The sequence below is a fragment of the Lissotriton vulgaris genome, chromosome 10 (assembly GCF_964263255.1).
Source record: "Lissotriton vulgaris chromosome 10, aLisVul1.2, whole genome shotgun sequence".
NCBI classification, from domain to species: Eukaryota; Metazoa; Chordata; class Amphibia; order Caudata; family Salamandridae; genus Lissotriton; species Lissotriton vulgaris.
In genome coordinates this window covers 188,619,769-188,643,905 of record NC_141698.1, presented here as the reverse complement: position 1 = coordinate 188,643,905, position 24,137 = coordinate 188,619,769, and the positions used below count along the sequence as shown (strand labels likewise).

Sequence of the window (24,137 nt, the reverse complement as noted above, 5' to 3'; positions counted from 1 at the left end):
CATGGCTCTCCGTAGTATCTGCTTGCAGTTCACCCAGGTGTCACTCTCCACCTTCCCTAGTCCCCCTTGTATTCAGGTTTGTCTTTTGCTTTATTAAAAAAAAAGAAGCAACTGGAACTGCTACACAAATGAAGTAACACCTGTTCCAACAGCATCCCAAATAAAGAAATTCAGATGTTCTCCTAGTAGCGTCTATACATGCCCACTCATCAGAATAGTTTCAGCACTTGAAGTTATCTCTGATACTGTTTCTCATATTCAGCATCACAGTGGTTGACCATCTCATTTCCACAGCAGTCTTATTCAGTGGCACAATAATGGGATTAAACTTTGGCTCGGTTGGGCTTCTTCTCTGGCTTGATTGGACTCATTCTCTGGGACTGTGCTGGAGCTGTGTTTGTTTTCTGGCATGGAGGTGATGATTTTCTGACAGAGCTGGGCCATTTGCCTGGCCGAGCTTATTCTTAAGGGCAGTCGGGTTTATTCTGTCGCAAAGTTGGGCATTTTCTGGCACTATAGGGATAATCTTGGCAATGATTAGGTTTCTTCTTTACTGCAGTTTGGTTTAATCACAGACTTGTTTGCGTTTATTCACAGTTACAATTGGCTTTATACTTTCACCTCACTGGGTCAGATTTTTTTGCACTTTGGAAACTGTTCCCTTACTTAATTCTCTTTCTCATATATAGAAGATGGGTTTTGGTCGTCAGGGCAGGGGTGATTGTTTTGTGGCACAGGTGAATTTGTTTGAAAACCTTTGTGTTTTTGTCTTTCGCGCCAATGGGCTTATTCCGTAGTGCAGGTTTGTATATTCTCTGAACTTTTGAATGTATCGCAATGAGGAGCACACTGGTGGACATGGTTAGTTGAATAGTATATAGCAAAGTGATTATCATGTTCGGCAGAACCTCTTTTAGATTAACACTGATAAATGGTTATTGACGAGGGTATGACCTTGCTATTCTTTTTCACTTTCATTTACAGTCTTTCCCTTACTCACTCCAAAGCAACTCGAGTCCAAGGCGAATTCTCCTGTTAAACAATATATTTACCCTCTGAAATTAGAATCCATTTGTTAACTTTCTGACAATCTAGAAGGGGCAGGAGCTGGTCATAATATACAATTGTTTACAGCGATCCTTTTATCCTTATGTAGCAGGGGGATTCTGGCTTAGTTTGCTTCAATGCGCCTTACATTTTTCTGTTTGTTGATATTGTATAGAGTGAAACAAGATCTACTTTTTACATATTTAATTTCTCCATATTTTGTATCCACCTTAATATATTAACACCTGCAAAGTCATTTAAAATACTAACTGCGTGTGAAGAAAGGCAGTTTCTTAATTTTTTTGTTTAAATGGCGGACATTTTATCACGTTCGCTAAACGTTTCCTAGGGCGGTTTAGGTTGCACCACTATGTCACTTGATGACATCATTTTCGGCATTCTGCAGAAAGATTAGTTAAAAAAACAGCCTGATCAAAGTGCAAACTCAGCGGCGTGAGGATGAGTTATTACTAATAGATTTAGAAATAAGAAATAGCTGGTTAGTGCTCACCCATCCACTCTGGGAGGGATTAAATGTACTCATGGCCTGTTACCGGTTTGTTTCCATTGCTGATGAGTTTGCCACCTGCCTGGATTTGATGGGAATAGTGGTGCTAGATTGTGGTGAGAGCAAGCATCTTTCACATACTGAGTTATGAAGATAGCTTAATATGGCACAGATTTGGACCTTGCCTGTTCCTTTATTGTTTTTGTTTGGAGCGGGCCATCCATTCAATTGACGAGCAGCGATCAAACAGACTTGGGTACCTCCAACAAGTGGGAGAAACATGGAGTCTCGTTCCATAGAAAGTGTAGAACCTGCGCTGCTACTCCCGTGTACTGTACCTAGAAGGGTCCCTCTTTAATGGGGTGTGTACCTCCAGCCTTTGGGTCACTGGTATATGTATCATTATAAGGGTGTGAGAAACCTAGGTGCAGGCTCCTGTTAACTTCCTCGTGAGTAGGGAAAGCTTTTGACAGGATTTAAAGGTCTTCATTGAAAGCTGACAGCCATGGCACTAAAAGCAAATGAAGGATGTCTATCGGATGAGTATGCACCGACACCCGTGGTAAAGACGAAGTTGACCATCCTGAGCCTTCTTAAACTGAATAAAAAGTGACGGAGGACTTTATTCCACCACAGACCGAGTTTCTACTTTCATCCTTCGCAATCATCATTTTGACACATGAGACACAGTAGGGAAATGAAGGTTAGCCAGGGAGCAAAGTCCTTTTAGATTCTGAAGAAAGCCGCCCAATTTAAGACCATTAAATTCAAGACCATTAAATTCAGGGCTAAACATATTGACCACTGTAGGATGATGGAGGTTTTCTATGAACTCTTGTGATTAGACTTGTCCAAGTAGGACTTGATTGAAGGATTAAACGTGGGCTTGCCCATGGTTGGCGAAGTTCTGAGTGGAGGTGATGGGTGTGATACCATGTTGGAAACACTTAAAAATGAAATCCCGCTTGGTATGGTGTCCACAAGGAGGCAGAATGGAATACATTGAGTGACCTCTATGGCAGTAGAAGTAGAAGCCTGGAAGACCGGGTTTACAGAGTGGCAAAATAGCAGATTGGATAAAAAAAGTTACAGAAGACCTGATAGCCGAGGGCAAAATGCTTGTTAGCACCACGGACTTGCCTAATAGCAGATTCCCTTTAATTGGTGCGGAGGTACACTCAAAATAATTTGTCGACAAACTAGATCAAATGTGGGGCTTACAGCTGGGTAAAAAGAACTGCGTACTGATTAATTTTTTTAATTGCGAATTTACTGTATGTGCAATTATTTTTGTCTGCTCTTGTGCCGTTGATTATTATGATCATAGATATTCGAACAGTAGAGGATTTTCTTACTCAATACAATCTTAACAGAGAAAGAGGCCAATTCTAAATGTAAACATCCGTACACGTTCAAAGAAAGTTCACATAGTGAATCTGCTGAATCAACTTGTTTCCTGGTTAGGAGCATCCCTTGTGGTTAAGCACGCCAGCTAGTGTGGGTGAGGAGTCTACATCCTTTTATACAGAAGACTGTACATTGTGCCACATATCTGCATTGCATTCTTTTGTGGCAAAACGTGATCTACATCCCAGATCAGCACATCCATTAGTGCACCATGTTATATATTTACTCACACTAGCAAACTACAGAGGGCAGAGGCCAATAGAACCCGCACTCTACCTAAGTGGTAGTGTTGTTTTGTAACTAGGTGCACGAAACCTGGGAGTGCTTCCCCCTCCACTCCCCACAACTTGTAAGTAACAACCTACAAATACTTGACACAACCACAGAATGGTTTCAGCACACTAAAGACTGATCAGTATTATAGATTTTTAGACACAATTAAATATCAACATATATTGCAAGTAGACACATAAGAAAAGGTCAGAATACAGTCGATGTTCGTTTTTTTTTTTTTTTCCAAATCTTTTTCTTCCTTTATTGTTCAAATTACGAAAGTTCTTCCATTTCATAAAATATCCAACACATAGCCAACGCGTTTCGTCTCTTTTTCTAGAGACTTCTTCAGGGCTTTATAATGAATTGTATATTCCTCTCAGTGGTTTCGTGTGAGAAGAAAATAATTGAATATCGCTTCTCCTCTGAGAACTGGCGAGCCTATGGTCCAACTCAAATTTTTATTCTCATAAGTAAGAACAACCTTCTATTGCAGCTTCATAAAGTGATTAGGTCGAACATAGTGGCATCGTAACCGCACGTCCAACTTCCCGTAATCGAGGGTCCTTCGATTACGGGAAGTTTTCTTCTCACACGAAACCACTGAGAGGAATATACAATTCATTATAAAGCCCTGAAGAAGTCTCTAGAAAAAGAGACGAAACGCGTTGGCTATGTGTTGGATATTTTATGAAATGGAAGAACTTTCGTAAATTGAACAATAAAGGAAGAAAAAGATTTGGTAAAAAAAGAACATCGACTATATTCTGACCTTTTCTTATGTGTCTACTTGCAATATATGTTGATATTTAATTGTGTCTAAAAATCTATAATACTGATCAGTCTTTAGTGTGCTGAAACCATTCTGTGTTTGTGTCATGTTATATATTTATTCCATGCCAGTGGAAATAAATGTGGTTAAATAACACAATAGTTCGTGGCCAAGTACTAGGAAGCCGCAGAGCAGCCAAACCTTCAGAAATGGAAAACTAGGATGGGCTTCTACATGGGCTGAAAAAGTCACATAAAAGGCCAGAGGGTGCCCAAAGAAGTTCCTAATAATATGGGGTCCTTGGATAAACATTACGGAATAGACCTGGGGGATAGCTAGAGAGGGCTCCTTTCAACACTGTCCCACTAACTTATGGTAGCAACCTGTGTAGCACAACCTATTATTTGAAGACGGAACGATCACCTAGAATAACTTGAAAATGCACTGTACTCATGCAAACTCTGTACAATTGTATTTCCACTCGAAAACCGTTATGGTTGTCGGTGCATGTTTGAGCACCTGGCATAACAATAGTTGAAACTAGTAAACACATTTTCACCAAAGTATTACTGCAGTGCAAAGGCCAAATCCCATGTTATTAGCACAGTGCAGCTTAACTGACAACAGAAAACAATGTTTCTCTTCTAACAGATTACATACTACATTCATAGGACAGAAGAAACCAGGTCTGTAATCCGCTCTGGTTATTTTGATTGTCAGATTGCATGCATTTAACCACATGTGCTCTGCACATGGTAATACACCTTTACCTATAACTGCCACACTTGAAACAAGCATTGGCAAAGCCAATTGGTCTCACCTTTGTGACCTATTGGCTTTGACAATGGTTTTTTGCCCGCTGGTTATGTGCACCAGACATGCACGAGAGGACAGTGGAACGTAGAATCAACAAGGGGAGGGCGGGAAGGAGATGTAGACAACACTGAGGTGGGTGAGAGGGAGGTTCAAGCAACCCGCGGAGGGCAGAAGGGCAGCAAAAGCAACACTGGAGGGCAAGAGGAATGGGGAGCAAACCCAGGTTTGAGGAAAGCAACATAGAGGGCACAGGTGGGGGGAACGAAACTGGGAGAGAAGGAGAGTGCAGGTGGGGGAAGCAACACAGATGGGGCAGGGAGATGATGGAGAGAAGCATGCAGGCAACCACTACAGAGAGGGAGCAGAAAGAAGCTCTTGGACTATAGAGAGAAACACGAGTCAAGGGGCAAGAGGTACATGAGGTTCCGGCTCAAAAACACGTGCACTCTCATGGAGTGCCGAACACAAATGAATAAAACTAGTGCTTGAAAAGCAAGACATCGAAGCAGAGATACCAGGCAAAGAGACGGTAATGAGTAACCCTGGGCGGAGTTACGCGCAACTCCGTGAAGTGGCAAAAAAAACTCTGCCGCGCTACGCAAGCGGCAGAGTTCCATAGAAAAATGCTGTTTGCGGTAATTGCACAGTGGGGATGTTTGTCCGCACTGTGCAATCATTGCTAACGGCACCTTGTACAGCGCAAGCGGTCCCTTCTTTCTCTTTTCTGCAGCTCAAGTAGATTTTTACTCAAACGGCAGCTTTCTCAACGCAAACAAGCAGATTCTTATCGCGAGTGGTCGCGAGCTTACACGAACACTCGCAATGACAAACCTGACCACCCCGCATTGAGAAATCTCGCTGGGATGCTTATTTTCCACTCTCGCCAACTTGATGTTGACTATCGCCAACGAGGAAAAATCTCACCGGGAAGTTGATTTTCCTCGCTCGTCGTCGCCAACTTGACGTTGAGGATCGCAAGCGAGGAAAAAAACTCTGCTACGCTAAGCGGAGTTTTCCTGAACTCTGTGAGCTCCGCGTAACGCTAAGTTTCGGAAACTCCGCAAGTGGAGCGGAGTTCACCGCCCAGGCTTAGTAACGCGGCAATGTTCCATGGGTGGGACAAACACAAAATTGGCAAACAGGGACACAAATAAGCATGCAAAGTGACAGGAGAAACTAACCAATGGTAAGCCTTGGAAATGCTCCAAGCTCCTCTATGTTCTTGGTAAGCCACAGTATGCCTCACAACAGACTCAACCTAAAAAGACAGAATTTCATTAACTGTATATGCGGAGAATATGCTGTTTATTGCCATTTTTTGATTGGGGAATGGGACTACATAACCCACTTGAGGCTTCACTTCATGTTACGTTTACCCCTTCCCCACACTCCACAATGGCAATAGATAGCATATTACACCTTTCACTTATTATTTTTGACATGTTTAAGATACCGTCATAGTAATAGTGTGTTACATCCTTTCCATCTTTCATATTAGGAGAATAACCGTATTACTTCACATAGCCCACACATAATGTTTGCTTGCATACAATGCTGATATAATGGAATGTCAAAATGAAAACCCATAACCAAACTTACAACTTAAACAATATAACCAGACTTCATGTACAATATTCCCATCTGTTGCCTCCGAATAACCATGTTTGTGTGAGAAACCTCCAGTTGCTGTGAACAAAGTCCTAGCATGGAAAATGTGAACCAAATACACCGACAGACCATATTCCTGACCAGGCAAAATGTAATTGCATGCACCCACCTTTACATTGGAACTGTATGCAAGCAGAACATTGCAGTACATTTGTGCATAAAAGTCAGATGCAGACCAATGTAGCCAAGATGGCAACTTTTCTTAGATGTGTACCCAAAGAACTGATTTCAGTCTTCTAAGAAGTATTCTTTTGTATAACAATATGAGCAGAGAAATTATGGTTCTTAATACAAACCACTGGGAAAGGATGAAAGCGCCACTCTGATTGCTAGAGAACATAGAGACCCCAGACCTTGCCTGGGCATTCCAAACATGATCTTGAACCCATGTGGGCAAGTAATGGAGGACCATAACAGAAACTGCGAGTACAAGTAAACGTCTTGTGTGTCGAAAAAGTTGTGCGAGTTGTTATTTTTATTGTTTCTTACTTTGAAACCAGGGAAGGTAACTTTTCTGTGCCTTTTTATTTGCCAGTACTATTAATCAGTGTGAATACGAGTTTAGTGATGGTATGTTACTTTTTGGTTAAAACCTTTTTTGCAGTTTTGGATAAAGGTAAGAGATGACTATACAACCGAGTTGTATTGGTTAAAAGTGTGTATATGACACACTCTTGCTATATCCTAATTCCAACAATCTCAAACTTATTAGATACTATTATGCCCATTGTCTCCCATATATCATTTTGTTCTCAACTCTCTATTTGTGGAGAAGCACATATGCTGATATTCTTAGCTGTAGTACTGCATGAGTACAAGAAGTGTCTAATTAACCCCAATATAAGAGCCTCCTCTTTCCATTCGTTTTGCCCTAAATGTTTAGATTAGGAGCTCTGAGAAGGACAAAAATATACTGAGTAGTATGACTCCTCTCTTCCTTTTGATGAGCATCTTGCTCCCTTTAACTGTTTGCCTTGGTTTTTATATATATTACCAGGATGCCATGACCGGGCAGTTTTGCTGTATGAATATGTTGGAAAACGGACAGTGGACTTGCAGCACACTGAAGTTCCTGATGCCTTCAGAGGCAGAGGCATCGCCAAGCACCTGGCTAAGGTAAAAGCAAGGGAAAGAGTTTCCTGCATCCTGGTTTAGCTTCCTTTTCTACCCTCAGGCTGAAAATAGAAAGAAAATCCCTTAGATCGACCAGCATCCATCCCAGTTCTTTTTCTAAAGGCTCAAACTTTTCTCTGTGGTTTTCACACCCTTATATGCATACAGAATATCCTGTTACTTTCCTGCATGCGGTCATCAAGGTAGCTGCTGTTTCAGTATTATTTCTTCAATGTAAGGAGTATTTCTGCTGAAGTGTTAATTTTCTAAGATTAACTTTTCTAAGGTTTTCTTGAAATTATTGCAATGATAGGACTAGAATATATCAAAGGAAATCTTACCCCATCTATGTGTAAACCTATTCACGCTGTCAGACAATAAACTGACCATTTTGATACTTAGGATTTCTTCAGCACAAGTTTGAAATCATGTTTAAACCAAACATGCAGATAGATGGGTGCAGGTATAATTAATAGACATGCTTGAAGATAGTGGTTAGCAAAAGTGATTAGCTTTAGCTGAGCCCCCAGGTGACAAATGACTGCACCATGTAGAGAGCTGGGTAATGGTCTTGGTTGCTTATCGGTAACCACCTTGGAAGGATGCATATTGTCATTCCTCATGAACCTGAGTACGTCGTATGATGATCCATATAATGAAGAATGCCACATCATCTATCTTTGAACACCCCATTGAGGTGTGCATTGTCTGGCATATATCTCTTTGTTAATGTTAGTGACTGTTTCTACAGGAAATTCTTGACCTGCTGCTTTATTGTGTTAAAAACTGTTAACGTGTAAAGGACCAAACCTGTATAATTTGGCTTGTAGTTACCCAATAAATAATATACTAAGCTCTCTTACTTAAAGCTCACTTCCAATAATGTTCTGGCACAAGCTCTTTTGTCATGGTTGGGTGCTGCTGCAATAGAAATAATCACTCTGCTCCTGAAAAATGTGTCTTGCCGTAGAGCCTATAACGACTGACTGATTCCATGATTTAAATAAATATTGCCTTCCTATTTTAAGGTTTGCGTTGGCTATGTGCCCTACCCCAAATGCTGGCAGTAGTTCTATGTCTAATATGGGTATCAAGGCAGCAGGTAACCTACTCACTCCGCAAAGTGGCAGAGTCCACTAATCACTGTTGTAGTGATCAGTGCACAGTACATCTTCTCAGGTACTCCACCTCTTGGTTGGCTCCCTGAACTTCAAGAGGATTCTCAAGGAATTCCATCCCCACATCTACATACCCCAGGTAAAGACATGTTCATCTACAGAAATGGTGAGGTAGGAGCCCAGGTAAGCCATTCAATGTCAATGTCAATGTCAAATGCTTTTATATAGCGCACTTATCACCAACAGAGGTCTCAAGGCGCTTTGCAGAAGAAAGGCATCAACCTACCATAGCAGAGACACGTCACAGGGAGTCTATTAGGGAAAGAGCCACGTTTTCAAACCTCTGCGGAACTCCAGATGGTTGGAGAGGGACAGGAGATGAATAGGTAATTTATTCCAAAGTTGAGGGGCCACATATGAAAAAGACCGACATCCATTCCTGGACGTCCGGACTCTAGGCTGGGACAGCAAGAACTTCGAGCTAGAGCGGGACTCTGGCGGGAATATACCGGATTAGTTTTTTTGTTAAATAGGAGGGGCCGATGCCATGCAGGAGTTTATGGGTTAGACTCAGGATTTTAAAATGGCATCTTTGGCGCACAGGTAGCCAATGCAGCTTTTTAAGGATGGGTTTGGAAGCAGATCTAGGAGGCAGACCCAACACTAATCTTGCAGCCGTATTTTGGATGGTTTGTAACTTGGTCAGCAGACTCTCATTTATGGAAGCAAACATCGCATTTCCATAACCAAGCCTGCTGATTATCAGTCCCTGAACCAGAGGCTTTCTAGTTTCGAGTGGAAGCCATTTAAAGATCTTTCGCAATTGCCGTAGTATTCTGAAACAAGTTCCGGATACTTGATTGACGTGAGCTTTCATAGAGAGAGCATCGTCAAGCGTGATGCCTAAATCTCGAACGGCTTCTTTCGGTTCAGGGCAAGGCCCTAGATCAAGAGGCCACCAATCCTGAAACCAGATGGTCTTGGCCTTGCCGAATAGCAAAATTTCGGTCTTACTGCAGTTGAGTTGGAGTCTGTTTTCACTCATCCAATTCTTGATGTGAACCATGCAGTGTTTAAATCTGGTGCAGGTTTCCAGGAGATTGGATCTGCAGGTGATAAGCACCTGCGTATCGTCTGCGTAAGACACTGTAGTGAAGCCGTAGGATTTTATGATGTGGGCTAAAGGAGAGAGATAAAGATTAAATAATAAGGGACTGAGGATCGATCCCTGTGGGACCCCGACAGAAACAGGGGTGTTAACTGATGCATGGGAGTTCATCTTAACGTAGGAGTGACGGTCCTTGAGATAGTCCACGAACCAGGCCAAGGCATTGCCTCTGACACCAATATCCCACAACCGATGTTTCAAAATGCTGTGGGAGATGGTGTCAAAAGCAGCAGAAAGATCCAATAGGACCAGAATGGCTGACTCGCCTCTGTCCAAGGAGAGTCGGATGTTGTCCACTATTTCGATCACTGCGGTTTCAGTGCCGTGAGTGGCACGGAAACCTGACTGCGATGGGTCGAAGTGCATGTGTTTCGATGTAAGAAGAGACACGTTTGTTGACTAAGTATTCAAGAACCTTCCCAAAGTAAGGCAGTAGAGATATTGGTCTGTAATTGGACATGATGGAAGGGTCGCTGTTGGGCTTTTTAAGGATCGGCCTAACCTGAGCAAGTTTCCAGCTGCTAGGAAAGGTAGCACTATCAAAGGAAGTATTGAAGATACTGGTCAAACTATCTGCTAACAACGGAAATAGCTCGCTGCACTTACGTGGAATCAGAGAATCTGTGGGAGATCCTGATTTAATTTTTTTAAGTGCCAATAGCACTTCTGCTGGGGAAGTGGGTTCAAATTCTGTCATGAAAGAAGAGTCAGTGGTTTCGAGGGAGGGCTCAAGACTGGGACAAGCCGCCTCACTTAAGGCCACTTTTAAATGGGGGGGAGGGAACGAAGAATAGATTAGTTGAATTTTACTATAAAAATAAGACGACAATGAGTTTACCCACTCCAAGGTGGGAGCAAATGCTGATTGCTCCACCTGTGGGGTGGTGAATTCCCTAAGTATTTTATATAATTCTTTGCTGGATTGGGAGGCCTTATTTATTCATTGCGTGATGTACAGTGATTTGGCTGCTTTTATATGTTTTATATAATTGAAATGGGTTAGTTTATTGTTCTTGCGATTTTCCGGCGTTCTAAACTTCCGCCATAGCCTTTCCGCCGATCTGCAGACCATTTTCTCACTTTTCAAAATTTCAGTGAACCAAGGTGAGGCGATTCTTTTTAAAATGACTTTCGTTTCCGGGATGCCTACATCAAAAGTATTACGAATAGACGATTCTAATTGAATGGCCATAGTTTCAATGTTATTGGGACTATTGTCCAGAGGCTTAAAGTGCCTCAGAAAGGCCTCGGGAGTCAGTTTATGCCAAGGTCGAATAGAAATGGATTCTTTATGAGTAGCGGTCCATGACCTGGAAGGTTTAGGAAAATTAGAATTTATTAAAAAATGATCAGTCCAAATCATCTGCAAAGGGGTCTCACAATTTAAATCAGTTATATTGGAAAATATTAGATCCAATGAGTGACCTGCTTGGTGGGTGGGGCCTTGTACCCGTTGGGTTAGTCCCAGGGTTTCCATGGTTGAAAATAAATGACAAGAGTCGGTGTCATATAGTAGCTCTGTATGATGGTTAAAGTCACCTAGTAAGATTAAAATTATCTGTGGCTAACACATGAGAGGCTAAAATATCTAACAGATTGTTAACGAATTCAGATTTTCCTCCCGGGGGTCTATATACCAGGGCAGCTCTACCTAACGACACAGTGTTGTATTTTATATTAATTATCAGAATTTCGAGCGTGTCGTTAGAAAGCGAGTCAAGCCAGGTAATCTCTAAGGGGGCCTTTGCAGCTACTACAATGCCTCCCCCACGTTTACCTGCTCTATCTTGCCTAATCAGATGGTATTCACTAGGGAATGCCGTGGCAATGTCAGAAGAGGCCTGACTATTGAGCCACGTTTCCATAAAGAAACAAATGTCAGGTTTCTGATTATCCAATAAGCACCAAAGCTCTAGGGCGTGTTTAGGGATAGATCTAGTGTTAAGGTAGAGGGCTGTAAATAATTTTGTATCCGTATTCGGACTGATATTGCTCAGTTCAGAAGGGTTTTCAGGCACAAGTTCCTCAGAACCCCCAGTGAAAGAAGAGGAAACAGCTGCCCTAGTCAATTCATTCCTAAAAGGGATGGTGGTAGAACAGACTGCCCAGGATTCTGATGGATTGTGCAAGTTTAAGGCGAGCAGTTCCTGCCGGTTGTAGCAAATCATGATGAATGTACAACAGGCCGCTAGGGAGTCTCGCAAGTTATTAAACTTACCAGGGGTTTGGGCGGCGGACGGGCGCAGACGGGCTTGCCTTCGGCGAGCCGCTGCCCGCGTCCGCGCTAGGTAGTGAATTTAGTAGGGAAGGGGTGGGGCTGCTCTGGTGACGCTGCTGGTGCGCCGGTGCTTCCTGTCCCTCAGCACAACCGGCACAAGCCGTGGTGGAACGGGGACCAGCACAGGAGGAACGACAGGTAGGGAGTGAGTGGTCATAATCACCACATAGTACTTAAAATAAACAAAGTGAAGTAATAACACGGTCGTAGTCACCGCGCACAACGTTAAAATACTACAATTTTAATGAGCCAAATATGGGTGCAGGTTAAAACAACTTATTGGCCCTCAGATGGGGAGTGTGCCAACAGAAGGAATCAATATCCCCCGATCAATAGCCCCGACCCTCTCAATAAGTACCACAGGTTCTGCTCACGGCAAGGTTGCCAATCTCGCTGGTTCAGGTAAAAGCTTTGAAGACGTCTTGGATAGACCAAGTAAATTGTCTTTTGAGGGGTCAGGAAAGGATCATAAGCACGCACTAGAGGGGACCACTGCATGTTTGCCAACAACTGTTTGAAAAATTAGTTTGCAGAACAGAAAAGAACAAGCTTAAAAAAATGTGTTTTAGCAGATGCAGACATGGGGACATCGCAGCTCCTATGGAAGTCAGTTCCCCTTTTTCTCCGACATGGTGAAGAATATGTTTCCTCCAAGTGCAACGTGGAATAAACCTTGTATGGGTAAGACTCCTCTTAGGGGATTGGAGACTCCAAATAGTGTACCTCTGCTGAATAAAGGCAACATCTAAAAAAGCCCTGTATTTTGAAAAGCTTTAAAGTCCCTAGAAATAAAGTAAGAAATAATGTGCATTGTTCTAATTGACTATTATAGATTATGTAAGATAAGGGTAATGAGATGAAGGTAAAGCCTCATCTCTAGAACCGAACATCTGCCTACAACTTTAGTTGGAGCCTCCACATTAGATAAGATGCAAGTTAGCTCAAGCCATGGGCCTATGATTTCCACTTTAGGGCCATTAAGGCTGAAAACTAAGGTCTCTGATGGCACCCTGTACTCATAGCAAATGAGTGGGGCTTTGAAGACTCCCATGAACAGGAGTGTAAATTGATGGCTGTCCCATGGGTGTGGCCACCAGCACAAAACACAGAGCTACGAGTCCTTGTATCAATGCTTCCAGTCTTCAGCGCAAGTGCTAATTCATTGAGTTAATAAATACATTTCTTAATCTAATTGTACCAGTGTAACTTTGCTTCAGTAATCTGTACTTTATTTTTAATCTCAGTTGGTAGTAATATTAAAAGCACTGAGTTATCCCATCAGAGTAAACCGTGAACTAGGCGGGAAGTACAACAGATGAGAGATCCCAGTTTTTATAGATTACATAGAAATAACAGATGGTTTATTAAAATAATTCTAAAAATTAGGACTTTGAGCTAAAGCAAAGCTGTCTGATGTTGAGAATGGGGCAAAGAGGAAAGCCTGTCGTTTGGTTTTCGCAGGTAGGCAAAATTACACCAGTGAATATGAAAGAGGGTAGCTGCTAAGGTATTGTAGACTCTGAGAACTAAAAGTTGGGAGGTATTGTAGAAACTCCTAAACCTTTGGTTCTTTTATAAAGTAGATGATGGTGGGTGGTGGCAGAGATTTAATGTTAGGGAGGTGATTTCAGGCTCTGGGAGAAAAGATGGAGAATGTATTTTGTTTATTTATTTAGCAGGGGTAACGTTTCTTTTCAATCAGCAATGTTTTAAGTAGCAGCAATGATGAAATATAAATTGAGGGTGTAGAATAGCATAGTTTAGGGAATTAACATAAGGCATAGATTAAGTATGTCAGTTGTGCAAATATGTTTGGCTAAGGCAAACGCATATCTAATGCCATATCATTTCATTAGTTAATAGAACATAAATTCATGCAACACGTTTATAGCTGACTGGGCATAAACCACTCTTTTCTTTTGAGTTGTTACATGTCCTTTCGGTGATGTTCCAAGTGCTTAAAGATAGCGCATTGCACAGATGTCTCGTGGTAGGGAGTTAAGTGCAGGGATTCTTGAAGTAGGACTGAGAATTGGAGGTGGCGAAGGATGGCTTGGGTATGACTAAAAGTTTGATAAATGGATCTTAAGATTCAAATGTGTGGTTCATGATAATGCAAAACAGGTAGCTAGATTTAGACCATTGACTTCTTTGTATATAAAAGTTTTTAGCATGAACCCAGCCTTATTCTTGGGTTTGACTTGTAGCATAGTTAAGCGCTTTAATTGTGGCATGAAGGGGTAATAGGGATACCCTTCTAAGTGACTATCACAGTAGTCCATTCTGAATACGAATGAGTTGCCTAACGTTTAGGATGTATTAACTGATGTGTGTGAGTGTATCTTCCAAATCTTAAATAATACAAAATGTGCTGCGTAGCTGTGTTACTCATGAAAGCTTTTGCGAATGAGCTAAAGAGAACCTCAAGACTTCTGGTCAATAAGGTGAAATTAGGTAGTCTAATGGAAAGTGGAGAGTTTTGGTGAGTGAGTTGTGCACTGATGAGAAGGTAAAGCATAGGACCACAGTTTTAGGAGTTAGATGAATGACCTAGTGCCATCCATTATCTGATGGCAGGAAGTAGCGTGAGATGGGTAACAGGAGATGGGGTGTAAATGTGCGAAAGGAGGGAAATGTTTTAGTATGGTTAGCAAAACCTTGAGATGAGAATCCAAATGAGAAAATATCTAGGTTTTGTAGAGTGAAGAAAGGAGAAATCAAGGACAAAGGGTTGTGGAATGCCTACTGAAAGGGGGAGTGTTTGTTATTGAGTCTAGAGTGACTGGAGAGGTTTAAGGTGAACCAGATGAGTGCAGGTGGTGCGATCCCAAGGGAGTATGGAACAGAGGGTGGATTAGGATGTTCAGAGCTTCAAAGGTGGTGAAGATGGAAGAAAGCATATGATGAACAGTGATCTTAGATTTGGATACACAAGTTATTTCTTTGAAGTGGGTAATAAGAAAACCCGATTGAAGGGGTAAAGTACATTGTTAGAGGTATGGAAAATGAGTCAATTGAAAACCATTCTTTCCAGTATCTTGAAGGAACAGGGGAGTTGAGAAACTGGGTCTTAAGTGGTGAGGAGACAGCTGTAGAATTAAAAACATTTTTTATAAGGAAATATGTTAAATTTGTTCTTAATGTGAGAGAGTAGCTGAAAAATCAGGTAAACACTGGAGGGGAGTTGAAGCAGTTTGATGGTGTGAGGACAATGAGTTGGATAGTGCACAGGATGGATTTGTGGTTAAGGCTGTTAGAATGAGTTTGATTTGGGATCTAGTGACAAAGTGTGTGTGTAATTGAATAGGTCAGAGATGTTAGATTGGCGAGGAGTCATATGTAACATAGGTATGAGCCTCTCTTTTAGTTGTGATTTTCAAGAGATATGTGGCAAAGTCATAAGCAGATGAGGATGGGTCATTGATGAGTGAGCATAGAGGAGAAAGGAGGTTGTTAACAGTGCATGCAAGTCATTGAAGGTGAAGTTGAAGAGAGATAACGTTTTAAAAGTATAAAGATGTTGAGTTGTCACGGCATCAGATTGTGTGAAGAATGGTTTGTTTAGTCCCCTTTTGTTTGAGGTGACCTTGTTCCCACTCAGTAGAAGTTGTATAACTTATCTTTGAGATTTCAAAAACATTTCGCTAACCAAGGTTGTGAGGGGAGAATGTGCAGTGTATAATATGTATTAACAGTTTGTTTCAGAGCACTGATCGAATGGCATAATGATGTTGTGGGACGAAGTCAATGGTAATGTTAACTTGTAAGTGTATTTAGTAATGATTAAATGTTGATGGGTTCATAATGGATCTGGTAAGGAATATAGTTCGATGAAAGTATGAGATCTAGCTGTTCTCCTTGCAATGTGTTGATGTAGGGTTTGTATTGAATAACAAGCGATGAGACAAGTTGTGAAAATAGAATGTATTCCAGTTATTTGAGTGTCAATTTCAGTCACCAACTATGTAGAAGTCGAGGATTATGTTGTTTGTCGGGGCAAAGATATATGCTCATCATGTTTGCTTCTAAGTGGGTGACGTCTTGGGTTTTTCATTGTGTGCTCTATGGATCTCTAGTTCTGCAAGAACATTGCTCTTTATCATGCTTTGTTGCCTTCAAGTTGAAATCTTATTGGACTGAAACCCCTGTTTTTAGGGTGGCGCTGCTTTGTATAGTGCAATAAATCTTGATATTGTTGTGTGCCAGGACTGGAAACTTATTTGGTTTTCTCAAGATTAGCGAACTCTCGGGTATCCTTTGGTGTGCATCTCTGGACTTGGGCCCAACCCGAACAGGCCCAAACAGGCACCTGCCCTTGTCCTCTTTGGTCTATTGGCCAATGGAACTCTAGCCTTAAACCCTAGAGCCAATTGGAGACCTGGCCCTATTAACCAATCAGAGCCCTAGCCCTAACAGCCAATCACAGTCAAAGCCCTTCTCCCCAAGTGCAATAGGAAACTGTAGCCCTAGTAGCCAATCAGAACTCTAGCCTAAACCGCCTATGCCACAACCCCTCTGATAACAAGAACCTCATACAGCTGCACTCAGCACGTGTAGACCACAGAGCACTAAGCTTTTAGTTGACATTTACAAAATTATTTCACCACATTTGCCATCTGAGCACACTCAGAAGCACAAACTACATCAGACTGGAAGCGGAATAGTAGCAAAGTAATTATACTACTAGGACTTTGGGACCTGCTCTGCTGCTTACTCAAAAGCAGGAAAGTTCGTTAGGCAGATTTGCCTCAGACCTAACACCTGCAATCACACAGTGAGTGAAAACAGGAGTATTGTGCAGCAGTGTATATAATGCATAGGACAATGGAACAATAGTACGACTCGTAGTGAATTGAGGGTTCCCCACCAGCCAGGTACAAATAATTAAAAGCAAGAGCATTCAGTTAATGGATGTGTAGGAAATGCGCCACTTTAAAAACAAAAGGTAAATGGCAGAAAAAAAAACCCTAAAATGATATGCAATCTCATCTAGAGAAGGTGTCCCGTATTCAATGACCAGATAATCTCCAGTAGCTGCAACAAGATCAGCCATTAGTGGGAATGACTAGACCCAATGGGATGCTGACCAACGCAGTAGATCCCTGTAACAGCTCACCTTGCCTTTGTAAGGTATCTTTCTGGTTGGATGCTAGGCATGTTTAAAAAGACATAGAAAAAGCAGTAGGTCATTTTTCATGCAAAATCAGTGAAGTACATTTCTTACATTTAATGAAACAATTAAAGTTGTCGTCTATATTGTAACTTCAATAGGATATACAAATAGGAGATTAGGACAGCCAAGAGGTGTTATGACTCCTGTATGCTGTGCAGGCCTGGGGCTTTTTGTTTTAAAGATAATGATGTCCTGTGGTGAAGCTTTATACTAATGTGATACACATATGAGTAAAGTACACCTCCGGTATGGCTGGAGTCCCCAATAATTCAATTGTAGGCCTAGTCCATTATATTCGAATGGGTTAGAGTGTCCTGGGCTGAATTATGTCAAGAAGTTGTATAATAATATGCACAGCGTATCGGCATGCCTGAATGGAAAAAGGAAGAGAGTTGCCGTGGTCCAAGAAGCATATAGAAGTTTGTCTTTCCTACTAACTTGTGTCAATGGCCAGGCAGAGAACTGCATATCTGTGCCAGCCAGTTCTCAAAAGGGGACCTGGAACTTTGTTATTTCAGTGATAACATCTGGGAATCCTCAAACCCTAAGGACCTTCTGCCTGGGGACTCTGCTCCTCTTTATAGGTTAATGCCACTCTTAATATACCATCTCTAACAATCAAATCTGAGTTGATTAATGGCACAGTTCGTTCTTCCCTTTATTAGGCAGCCTTTATCTGTCTTTATTTCAGTTCTGTGTGAGTATCCTGCTTGGCTCAAAATGCTCAAGATCTGTCCCCTCATATCTTCACTTGCTATGGTTTGGGAACCCCCAAAACTTTCAGGTTGGCCGCCCTACTCACATTTTCTTGTATTTCCAGTCTTCTTTTGGTTTGAATAATAGATCGAATTTCATGTACCTTAAATTTCTTCTGCCTCTCATGTCTTTACTAGCTGAATTTTCTGGTCTGCATGCCCCATAACACCCTGCTTTGGCTTCACCTGCACTTTTTTTATCACTCTGGAATTATAGATTATATCTTTGCATCTATGCCTAGTCTTTATCTTCATAGTGTCTTTTTTATCTTTAATGCAGTACTTCTAATGAGGCTACACCCAGCCTTTCCTGCTTAATAAGATCACCCAACTCCTTTACCCATATTTTCCTGGGCCAGAATGTCGGGTTTTCAGTCCGCTGCAGTACTGCAGCATAGTGCAAAGAAATCTTTATGTACTTGAGGACTGAACTTTCTTCTTATCCATGTCATCTTGTGCCTTGCTGGAATCCTCCTCTGTTTCTCGTCTTTTGGCACAGGGAGCTCCTACTGGGTCTTGCTGGGGCTCAGTTACACCAGTGAGAATTTTCTGTTAACTCTAACTAGATTACATTTGAACTGGGGAATATGAAGAAATGGTGGTGGAATGCTTGAATTAATCTCGCCCACTGGTAATCACTCTAGGCCGCATTGCATTCCATCATTTACCCACCATGTCATCTCCGACAAGAATCGGCCTTTTGAAAATCAGCCTTGGTTCTGCTCCAGTACAAACAGTCCAGCCTGAACTGCCTGGCAAGGTTCTGTCTGAATCATAAGCACACCAATTGCAATTTCCTCATATTTGAAGCTCTGCAGTAGTGTGTAGATTGGTTCCAGTGTCATGGTGAGCACAAGACCCACGTCTGGGAATACAAAATGCACTTGGAGCATTGCACTGAGGAATGTGAAAACTTATTGCTGGAATGCACCAGTTGATCTCAGCCACTGGTCCACTTCTCAGCTATCATTTTTCTGACTGGATAGGATGCTTCCCTTTGCTTCTCACCACTTTGGGTCTACATCTCCCCAGCTCACAGTCTACACTGTGTCCCCAATTGCTTCCTTACCTCTTGCTGTGTCCAACAACCACAACGCTTTGAGCAAGCCACATGAGCTTCCTCAGAATTCCGAAGAAAAGCACACACCTTTGGACCACCTGGATCTGAATTGGGTCATGGACTTTAAATCCCCCTTTAGAACATATATAAACTACTTGTGTGGTGTTTTCATTCTAATATCTGGAGTAACAGTACCTTCCCATCTATTTTGCTCATATTTTCACTGTGATCATGCCCCTGACCCTTTTTTAAGTGTCCCATTCTGTGCCAGAGTTTGCTCTAACACCTAGGAGATTCTCACTTATTCAGCCTGAACTATTCCTCTAATCTGCCGGTTTGTGTGATGCATCCAAAGGTTGGTACTTTAAAGAATACCTCCCTCCACTGAATCCATGGAAGCATAATTGCTGCTGAATGTGCCTCTAGCTTGAGATGTATGAGCTATTACCTAGATTTGAGCGTCTCTTCTGATTGTCTAATTGCCCAACAGAGTGTGAAAATTGCAGCTGTTGCCGAGTACGAGTATTAAAGTCCTTAAGTTCTGCCTGGGCTGGTGTCCCATCTTATCAGCAGAAGATCTTGATTCCTGTGTCTTCATCTCAGCGTATCTTGGTCAATGATCTTCAAGCTGTAGAAAGTCAATCTGGTGTAGATCTCCAGCTCATGCACAACTGAGTTGCGAATGTATGCTCTTTGTTCAAGCCCATCACTCCTATATCCCATAGGTGCACTGACAGCCTAAGAGATCTGCTTGTTGAACTAGTGTGAAGTGGTGTGGCTCACTGGTTAGAGGCGGCAGACCCGAGAGCAGAGGACGGCCCGGGACCAGGGTTCGATTCCCGGCGCGGCAGGTTTCTGGACCAGGGTCAGCGGACTCGATAATTCTCTCGCCTCGGTGCCCACTCTGATCAGCGATCACACTCGGCAACTCTGGGCATTAGCTTGCCTCATCTTCACTAATGGCCCCACCAGACCGCCGGGGATGCCTGGTCTCACCCTGGAGATACCCATTAAGGGACCATCTCTCAGGGAAGCCAGGAAGGGTTTCGCAGCGGTCGAAGCGCCTTGGGACCCTACGGGTAAGTAGTGCGCTATATAAATGCCTATACATTTACATTTAACTACGTTTTAATGCTTTCCAGTATTTGAGTACTATTGATTTGCAGAACAATTGGGTGTTATATCTTCGCTCCTCATTGAGTGGTTTTCTCTGCATGGCTGGGTACATAATTTTACACTCTGGTTATGGGATGCTGACTTACTTGATGCTGGGCATGCAGTAAGGGTAGGAGACCCCATGTGTTGAGAAGGATTTGTAATCCACGTTATTATCTTGCCTTCTTGATTGTGTTTTGTTGTTGACTGTTACGTTCACCTAAACACATTTTAGGTGTTGATGCATTGTTAGTATTGTGGGGCATTTTTTAAGTCACTTGACTGAACGATGATTATATATTTGAAAACTTAAAATTGAATTTGTGTATGTGATGTGTAAAATCACACGTCTGGGTGTTAATGGAGTTCTTACCAGCAGATCTGCATTCCTACATAATGTCCGGTATAAAGTGCATTAAAACAGTTGGAAAGGATTGTTTGAGTTATATATTCTGTGCTTTTATTGAAACATCATCTCTTTGCTCCACAGGCAGCCATGGATTTTGTGGTTGAAGAAGACTTGAAGGCCCACCTCACCTGTTGGTACATTCAAAAGTTTGTAAAAGAGAACCCTCTGCCCCAGTATCTGGAACGTTTACAACCTTGATACTCCGACCCTTCCGAGCCAAATATCACAATACCAGCAAGAGGTCCTCCTTCTTATTATGGTTCCAAAAAAGGTTGTGGTCTCCAGAGGGAAACAAAAGACGTTTGAAGCTACTATTTTTTATTTTAAACGTACGTACATATTTGTGTGAGCCCTGGGGTATGTACTTTGTGTCTTATCAGAGACCTCCAAGGGATGAACAGTATCGGGACGGTTCATGAACTCATGAACTGCGTTTGGCTGTTCTTTTGTCGTTTTTTCTTCTTATTGCACAGTCCTCACCCTCTCTAATCCACCTGGTTCTTGCTATGACACATGATGTGTAATTGCCACATGGACACGGATAGAGGTTGTTCTTGGTCGGATACTTCAGCTTCCATGTGCCACGTCTCTCACGTTATACTATGGATTATTACCCTTTCCGAAAGACTTCCATGCTTGGACCCCCCATTCAATGTGATTGCTGTCTGTTAGGAATCCTCAATGGCTGTGTCCGTTCTTGAAGAACATTTCATGGTGATTATTGTTGCACTCTGTATTGGATGGGATTTCAGCACATGATACTGACAATGTTTCACTTCAAATGACTTTCAAGCTGTCCAGTATCCAAGATGTAGAAGTCAAGAGGTGGCTGTGGAAGAGAGTACAAAAGAAAATGGATTGCCACCAAAATAAAATACATTTTTTTTGGGGGGGTGGAGGGGGATTGGCTGTTACACGGATGTAGTCATCTTTTCAAAGACCTTGACAATGAATTTGCTCTATATTAGGGTTGTGTTTAAAGGTCTCTGTTTATACGGTCTTTTTTTTCTCCTAAATATTACTTCCTTTTTTTTGGAGGAACCAAGCAGGGGTTTGGTTTGAACTGAGTGTCCTTTTACTCTGCAAATGAAATATGATGATTAAGTTCAACATTTGGGGGCAAGGTTGAAGTTGAATAGCGTTGCCAACTACCACAGAATGTTAAAAGTAGCACAGCTCAAAAAAGCAACTTCACTTTAAATTTCATAATTCCTGTGCCTGTATGAAGGTGGTTACAAAAAAGTTGTTTCTTCAAATTAAGACCTTGCCATTAATGGCAGAGTATGAACCCTCTTTAGTGTGTCAGAGAGCAACTTTCAGTAAGATTTGCCACTCTAGGTACGTGAACTAAAAGGCTTTGTGTAAAGGTTCGTTCATGGATATTCCCATGCAGGGTGAATAAGTTCTCTGGCCTGTACTTAAGTGGAACAATTTTACTTGCAACTGTATTTACTTTTGTAAAGACTAGCAAAAGGTGAAATTGATGTTTAGAAATATATGGATTGACTGGATCATGTTTATCCAGTGACTCTGGCATGTCGGGAATATTTATCTTTAATGCCATTTAACAGACTAACCTATTTTGTGTGCAGTCTATATCCCCACGCATTCTGTTTAGTTTTGTGGTGATACAAGCCCTGCCCGCACAAAAAGACCATTAACACCGACATGTTAGGTGAGGGAAGTCTTGTGTCTGTGAGTATCCTGTGTGCTATGTCACCTTTTCTCTTGACAATTTCACAATCCAACAACCAGCTGGGAGCTGGTGCTGCCTAAAAAATGTATTTGCACTCTATTGCTTGTGACTGTAGAGGTTGCCTGTGCAAAGCCAATATGTCTGAGCTGTCCCCACCTGAAATGTCTGTAGCACAGTTTATGCTTGTGCACGGATTTTCTTCTTTCAATGGAAGTGCTTAGAGCTGGTCTTGGCATGCACTGTTCATGTGAGGTGAAACCACATAGGGCGTTCAGTGTTTGCAGGGACTGTCTCATGTATGCAGAGCCTCTTAGAGGTGGTCTTTGTCAGCAAAATGTGCTCAGATGAGGTAGAACCATCAATTGCTAGTGTGGTTGTCCATATTAGACACTCACCTGATGCTGGTCTGTGTCTGCATAGGTTCTCCCCGTGTGAGCAAGGCCACTACAGGTCTGCTGAGAGTATCTTTTTGTGAGGCAGCTCTACTTATAGCTGGTCGCTTTGTACAGAGGTTGCTACTGAATGCGTAGAGAGCTTGCAGCACTGTATGGCATGAAGGTCATGCTTTCAATGTAACGCAGCTGTGATGGTCACTGATACTTGGGACCTGGAGTTAATGTAGCACTGAAGACGGTCTGTAGCAGGGGGACAGAACCAGAAATCAAAGCTGAGGAGGGAAGGACAAGAACAGTTACATGTGAACTCAGGATCTAACAACTGTGGGTTTGGAGTCACAGAGGAGGAGTAATACATCTCGCAAAGCTTTCCTCAAATGTAATGCAACCCAAGAAGCTGGAACAGTGAGACATGCCTAAGTCATGCCAGGGTGTGCAAAGCAGAACCTCTGGTTGGCAATATGCTTCCAGTCTCACAATGCATATAACTCTGTATGTTGGTTTTAGCCCTTTTTTCACTGGATCTTCATGTTGTACAGGAGATTGTCCTGAGTTGATTTGATTTAGTTTAAACCTACTTTTTATATCTTTACTTTCTCCTTGCTGTACTTTCAATGTTGTACCTTTGTGGGCAAAAGTTCTTTGTCTGACCAGCCTCTTTCAAGGGTTATCGATTAATTATTGTTGATTCTCAGGGATCAGTAAAGGAAAAGAGCAAATGATGTTACATTGTTCCTATGAAACAACTTTAAGAAAGAAAATGTCATAAGGTTGCTTTTTTTGTTTTGTTTTGTTTTGAGAAGAGTGATTCAATGGTACCTAAATTTGATTCACTCAGATAAGCATACACACTATTCAGGAAACAAGATTGCCTGGTACTTGGAAACTTAGTTGACTCACCGAATACATTGTTGCGCATTTTGATGACGCCTGACAGGTAGTGGTGGTACTAGTTGAGAGCTCTTTGCCTGTGATTTTGTTCAATTGAAACCAGACCCATGTCACAAATGGTTTGCCTATTATGACTGTTTCTAGATGCCTTAAACATCAAACAGAGTATGACTTCTCCATGGTCTTATTTCAAAGGCTAAACATTTTTAAACTGAAAAGGTAAGTACACTGATACCCATAAGTGAAACTGGTGAACGTTTTGATATTTTTTTTTGTTTGTTGAAAGATTTAGTTGGATTGTCATTGTTTCTCCCATACAATGCAACAAAAAACAAAAGCATGATCTGTAGAGCCAGTGCCTTTAGACAAAGCTTTAATTGCCACCATTCCTGATTTTTGGATTTTTTTTCTTTTCAATCCAGTTACTGCAAGAAC

The 24,137-nt window shown here is 41.9% G+C and overlaps 1 protein-coding gene across 1 annotated transcript in view; it reads left to right on the top strand.

Annotated features, from left to right (window-relative positions):
- Nucleotides 1-23,868, top strand: part of NATD1 (N-acetyltransferase domain containing 1) — a 52,698-nt gene extending 28,830 nt beyond the window's left edge. Inside the window, exons 2-3 of the mRNA XM_086940863.1 lie at nucleotides 7,489-7,607; nucleotides 20,802-23,868. Of these exons, the coding sequence (XP_086796989.1) occupies nucleotides 7,489-7,607; nucleotides 20,802-20,918 (236 nt within the window). The 3' untranslated portion in view covers nucleotides 20,919-23,868. The remainder of the gene's footprint in view (nucleotides 1-7,488; nucleotides 7,608-20,801) is intronic.
- Nucleotides 23,869-24,137: the final 269 nt, after the last annotated feature.